This window comes from Ctenocephalides felis, unplaced genomic scaffold, assembly GCF_003426905.1.
Source record: "Ctenocephalides felis isolate EL2017-DRISC unplaced genomic scaffold, ASM342690v1 CF-g0.4_SCAFFOLD_03571, whole genome shotgun sequence".
NCBI lineage: Eukaryota > Metazoa > Arthropoda > Insecta > Siphonaptera > Pulicidae > Ctenocephalides > Ctenocephalides felis.
In genome coordinates this window covers 52,598,113-52,604,896 of record NW_020539725.1, presented here as the reverse complement: position 1 = coordinate 52,604,896, position 6,784 = coordinate 52,598,113, and the positions used below count along the sequence as shown (strand labels likewise).

Genomic DNA, 6,784 nt, shown 5'->3' with positions numbered 1-6,784 from the left:
CAATTTCATTATCTAAATTGTTAGTTTTTTTTTGATTCTTAAAAATATTAAATTTGTGTCGACGCGTGTGACGTGCTAAATCGCTGCTTGAAACAAATTTCATATCACAGTAGGAACATGAAAACGGGCGTTCAAAAGTATGTGCTCGCCTTATGTGTTCATTCATATCGCCTGAAGATCGAAAACGCCTGGAAAAATAATTTATTAATAGCAATTAGATGAAAATCCATAAGGAATTGCATATATAATTTTTTCTCTGTTTACCTTTGACAATAATTACAAACATAAGGTAGTTCCCCATTATGTATCCTTTGATGAGTTCTTAGTGCACTGCAATGTGTAAAACCCCTTCCACAGTTTTGCAAACATGCTCTTTTAAAACCATCGTGTGTCTTTTCATGAGATGCTAATGAACCTTTTTCATGAAATGATTTTGAACACCTTGTGCAATGATATTTCTTTTCATCATTCTCTAAATCATTTACAGGTGAATCAAAATTGGCAGTATTATCTGCGAAATAATATTATGATATGTAGCACAGTAGACAATGGGAAGAATTAATTAAATTCGTTTTGTTTTACCCTGAAGAATTATTTGATTTATTTTGGCTTTTTCTATGAGTTCTCATATGCGCTGTCAATTTTGCTGGTGTGGCTACTGCATGCCCGCATTTGCAAATATATTTTCTGAAAATTGATTTAAAATAGTTATGAATAAATTAATGCAATAGGAAATAATATTTGATAGATAATTATTAATTAAGTTCAATTTCACATTGACTATATGTTTTCTTATCTTTTAAGAAAAGATATTTGATTTGAAATTCAGGTGAAAAATGTTTGAAATCAAAAATCTTACTTTGGTCTGGTCTTTTTTGTTTTTAAATCTAATATGTCCTGCTCCAGATTTTCTAAACCAGATGAGTTGTGATGGATTTTCTGCATATGCAAATATAATTTCAAATTTGAGAAGAAAGTAGCCTCGCATATGTTACATGTTAATTTTGTTTTGGCATGTGATTTCATATGTCCAGCTAGACCGGTCTTTTCACTAAACTGTTTGTTGCAAATTTTGCAAAAAATTGCTTGTTCATTATGAACCTTTTGCATATGAGTGATCATAGCACTAGAGGACATAGTAACAGCACAAACACGGCATTTTATTTTAACATTTTTCTTTCTTATAGGAGAAACATAAGTATCAATATCTGTCAATTTTTTAGGCAGTCTTCTCGTTCTTCGTTTCAATATTTGATCAGATTTTGATTCAAAATTTAAATCTATGTCTGTGAATTGGTCTAAAGTTCTTTCAGGACTTAAACAATTCTCATTAAAATATTCATATGGAGAGTCTGTGCTTTCATAAAAAACATTACCGGATATATTTATTTCATAACTAGCATGTGATATAGGAGGACTATTTCCCAATATGGTATTTGAATGTTTTAGATCATTTTCGCTTTGCCCAACTTCCATTTCAGCTCCTAAATTCTCAGATATTAATGGTTCCATTTTGTAAATATTACCTGAGTGATCTGAGTTTAAAGGATCTTTTTTCATTATGTAGCCCATACTTGGATTAATATTTAATTCTTCTATATCGTTATCACTGATTTCCTTGTTATTGTTTTGAACAAGTTCTCTTAATAGTAGGTCGGAATATTCACATTGCTGTTTGAATTGGTAAGCAATGTTTACTTTATCTGCACATTTGTTGCATATTAATGTAGGTAAACCGTCTCCTTTAATAACCTTGGATGGAATAAAATCATTCATTAAGTTACAGAATAATTAATCATTAATTTAGTTCCAATTAAATATAAGATGGAGAAAATAAATTACTAAACTTAAAATGAAACATATGACTTAAAGCCACCTTGAATTTCTTGGTGAATACTTATTATATGAAGATAACTCGTATGCACATTAATATGCTTTTGTTAAAATAAATATGTTCATTATACAGTTAATTGAATGTTTAATATTTTCTTTAAATGTAGGTCGGCATTAATATCTTATTTTGACTTATAATTAAGCTTGAAATTAATTTTAATGTAATCTACCTTTACTTGTGCACAAGCCATTATTTTCTCTGATATATGAACTGAATAATCATCATCGAAAATTGATGTTAAAATATCATACACTCCGTCCTCCATACAAACTCTACAGATTTTTGACAAATTATTTACCATTGTCATATCTGCAATAACAATTTATTTTAAAAATGATAGATAAGTGATTTCAAAACGTCACATAATGTTTATTAAATAAATGATCATTGATATTCTGGTCAACTATAAAGAAGCAAAAACAATGTGTTTGACAGATGATTTAAATTCCACCTTGCGCGTACAGATGGCGGTCGTTTCGGTTTTAATGATAGTTGGAGCAGGTGCCGGTAACTGTCATCACGTTTGGCAGTTGTGCAAATTGTAATAATTGTAACTTGTCAGATAAATGTAAAAGTTTCCAGTGATTTTTAACAAGTGAAAATTTAATGATTTTGATGCAGGGGTCATTAACCACAAGTAAAGCCCGTGCACACGACGCCAGTATTTATTTATACAGGATTCCTGTCAAGTTTTCTGGTAAGGTGAGCAAGAATTTTGTGCCAGATTTTCACTTATTTTATGATTAATAATAATTTTGAGCATTTTCAAATATACACTGTGAATTTCACAATTCATATTTTATCGATTTTATAAGTACAGAGCATTGTATGAAATGTAAACAATAAATATATGTATAGTATCCACAGGGCCGGATTTAGAAATTTGGCGCCCTGAGGCACTGACAAAAATGCCGCCTCATCCCTGAAATTTTACTTAAATTGTTTTTATATAATATTCCCGTACCAAAAATTAAAATTAAAATTTTTGAAAACTTAAAAAAAATCAATTTTTGAAAATTTTGAGTTTTTTTTATATTTCGAAATTTCTTGCAGCGCCATTGCTTTGAAAAAAGTTTATAGTTTTCAAAAAATTTCAATATAGATATAAAAAAAGGATTTAAAGGGCACTTTTTTCATTTTTCTAAAAATTTAAAGTTCTTTGTAAAATGTAATTTTCAGTACGAGAAGTTCCAGTAATTTGCAGTAATTACTGGAACAATGCCATGCGTCACTAATGCACTAATGCACAATGTCGTCTTAAGAGGGCTCGAAATCTGAAGAACATATTTTCTTAAACTTTCAGGTCGATTACGAAACTTTATATTAGCTAAATTGCCAAATTTGATAATAACTTATTAACCAATTTCATAATTTACGTTCGAAGAGGGAGGCAAAGCAAAATGATAAATTTTAATAATCGGCTATTTGAACCCAAATTTTGCATTGCAATCGTATTATGTTTTATATAAATTAACATAAGTTAATTATATTTCTTGAAATAAAAAATGTTATTAAAAAAATTAGTTAATTATGTCTTTCATGAAGTATACGTTTATAATTATTGATCATTTGTAAACTGTTCTTGAATCATGTTAAAATTATCACTACTTTTTTTTAACTTCCCGAAGGAGAAATTTGTTTTCCCGATTTTTTGACCCGGATTGTCGCGGTTTTTCGAAAATTAATAGCTAAATTAACAAACGTTATGCAAACAAACGAACAAATGCTAAGTTTTCCAACTAACTATGAAGAAAATTGAATAGAACATATAGATCGTAAAATATAAGATATATTATACGATAATATCATAGATAAAAAAGTATTACATATAATCGAATAACAAAGGTCTTACTAAAAGTGCGCAATTCTTAGTAAAAACTAGTGGGACGCATGACATCTTAAGGCAAATTGCTGGAACTTGCCGTACCAACATTTTTTTTTTTTAAAAAGATTAACATTTTTGAAAAAAAATTACTCTGAAAAAATTAGATTTTTGAGAAACTATAATTTCTCATATTTATATTTTTATTTTATTATTTTTAGTTTATATATAAATTTTGATAAAAATTAACTTTTTTTTTTAAAAAAAAAATAGACTTTTTAAAGAAAAATTTCATTTTGAAATATTTTGGAAATTCTGAACCTTTTTTCAAAGCAATCGCACTGCTTTAACTGCATAGAGACGAAATATAGAAGCGCGTAAGCGCCGCGTCGCCGTCTAACGGATAAACATTGGCACGGAGCTCATAGGAATGTAAACAAAATTTATACTTATTGTTAAAATCTCTATAAAGTATCTGATAATTTGATGTGCAGATGTCTAATGATCATTTTTGACCGCCAAATGCCTTTTTTTTTTTTTTTACTAGATATCCGAAACCTTTAGACCTGCCTTCTTGAAAATTTGCCTTCGCCAAAAACTAATCAGCACGTCTCCTTATCAATACGAATCGAATTTTTTTTTGAATAATTCAAATCGCTTCATTCGTGTATCCGAAATCGTCGACGATTTTTGCCACTAGTTTTTCATGTTCTACTGGCAAAATATCAGTAGATATTATATCATCTTATAATCACTGCCTACATATTGTTGTTGTTTTAAATATTTTGCATTTCTATAAACGCCCGATAGAGTTTTTTCAGTATAGCCATTTATAATTAATAAATGTTATTCGTTAATTAGTTTCAAAATTTGAATTGGCATAAAAAAACTTCTCCAAGTGTTTTGCTGGATTCACCTAATTTGGTGGGGTCATCGTTTAAACAGCTTATAACACTATTCCACCACATTCCTTTATAGATACATATATAGATAAATGTATATAATAGTATAGAACAGTATTAATATTTATATGTATTTTTTCAAGTTAAATTAATATTCAATTTTTATCGCATCATTAGACTAGTTATGACCAAAAAGTATTTGAAGAATTTTAAGATCCTGTTTCGTAATATGCATATCGGTACATCCTCACACATAAATAAATTTATATATATATATATATATATATATATATATATGTATATATAAATGAATATTTATGTATAAATTAATAGATCAATCGCATATTTTATTGTGTCGTATAGTATGGAGGCGCCAGACATATTTTGAAATAACAAACAATAAAAATTAAACCGGTTCTGGAACTTATATATGATATGCACACATCTATATATTATATATATATATATATATATATATATATATATATATATTGCTATACCTAAATATATACATATATAATATATGGAGCGTTGACTAAGGCAACATAAAAACATGAGACGGATCTTGATAACAGTAAATTTCAATAAGTACGAATAGGTATCAAACCTGAATTGTGGTCAGAACTTGATTTTGCATCCACGGGTTCCACATTCGTTACTAACTTCGGCCAGCTTGATATCAAGCAGTGCTGATATCAGTTTTCACTTGAAATTCAAAATCTAAAATATGATGAGTAAAAATAGCAGTAAATGCTATTAGAAATAGAATGATTGATTACTCGATTGTCTTCTATATAATTAGATTAAGAATTTACATCACAATAGCCCATAAAATAGCAGTTCTAAATGCTATTGAGAAAAATGTTCAATAATTAAGGATTTGAAACGATATACTTGGACTTCACTGATCAGTAAATTTCAATAAGTACGAAAAGGTATCAAACCTAAATTATTGTGCATTTGGGGTAAGAACTAGGTTTTGCAAGCACAGCTGCGTTCACCTTCACCTTCACCTTAACCCAGCTTGATATCAAGAAGTGCTGATATCAATAATTTTACCAGAAATTGATAATCTGAAATATGATGAGTGAGAATAGAAATATAATGATGAACTACTGGCTTGCCTTCTAAAATATCAGGTTAAGAATTCACATCACAACAATCATAGAATTCAGTTCTGAATGCTGCTGAGAAAATGTTCATTAGATAAGGTTCTGAACTTATATTCTTGGGCTTCATTAATTTCAAAAATTTCAATATTTTTTATGAACGATAAGGATTTTGGGGACTTTAGATTAGACGATCGAACTAAATGCTATTTGATATTTTTATTATGAAGCAACCCATCGAATGTTTTTTACTAATTGTAGTTATGATATTCTGACTTTTTTTATCAGCAAGGGCTGGAAGACATATTATATTATCATATTTTTAACTTTTCGTAGGATAAATTATAGTAATCGCCAAAAATCGATCATGATCAAAAATCTAATTTTTCAGTTACCAAAATTTTTCAAAGCTTTTTTTAAAAAAATAATTTTTGGTACGGGATGTTGATATCAAGTTCCACCGTGTTCTTTGAGATCTTCTAAGCTTTCTAGTTTCAATTTCTTTCTAATATTTAGGAGATACCATAAGAGCCATGAAGAGCGGACTTTTTCAAAATTTGCTAGCATATTATATGTGATTTTTTGATTATTACCAACAAACTTGGTCCCATTAAAATGATTAATGTCAATAATTGGAAAACAGTTTACATTTCCTACTACAATGATACACCTTGCAGACATCTGCGAGTGGGTTAATATTGATTATTATGAACTTGATACAATATATTGACATTATAGAAGTTTAGAAAAATATATTTTGGCTATCTTAAATGATTATCTGTTCAACAATAGTTACTCATTTATATTCGCCCACGGAAATTTAAATTTTTAATATGCTGTATGTACTGTAATATATATTTATGCGAGAAGATAAATGCCTGGACTTGAGGTATCGAGGACCCAATACTATGACCCACGGTTTTGTTTGCCAATAAATCATATTTAACTGCCCACATGGAAATTAATTTGGATACAGTTTTTGTTTATCATTGGAGTTCCCTGGTTTATGAATATTGGAGTTAATGTTTTTGCACAATTTCATTTCTTTTACTTAGTC

General features: G+C 28.7%; 1 protein-coding gene across 1 annotated transcript; it reads right to left on the bottom strand.

Annotated features, from left to right (window-relative positions):
* Positions 1–578: 578 nt before the first annotated feature.
* LOC113386236 (zinc finger protein 883-like) lies at positions 579–2,286 on the bottom strand. Its single transcript, XM_026624028.1, has 3 exons — positions 2,064–2,286; positions 860–1,752; positions 579–687 (listed from the first exon to the last, which is right to left on the bottom strand). Exons 1-3 carry the CDS (start codon positions 2,199–2,201, stop codon positions 579–581), a joined length of 1,140 nt encoding a protein of 379 aa, XP_026479813.1. The 5' UTR covers positions 2,202–2,286.
* Between the last annotated feature and the right edge of the window lie 4,498 nt (positions 2,287–6,784).

Bases quoted from the DNA above. Each gene is read 5' to 3' on its own strand.
- LOC113386236 (XM_026624028.1), bottom strand. From the start codon at position 2,201: ATGACAATGGTAAATAATTTGTCAAAAATCTGTAGAGTTTGTATGGAG. The intron at 1,753-2,063 runs GTAGATTACATT...ATTCCATCCAAG, and splicing joins TGGCTTGTGCACAAGTAAAG to GTTATTAAAGGAGACGGTTT. The intron at 688-859 runs GTAAGATTTTTG...ATCAATTTTCAG, and splicing joins ACAAAAAAGACCAGACCAAA to AAAATATATTTGCAAATGCG.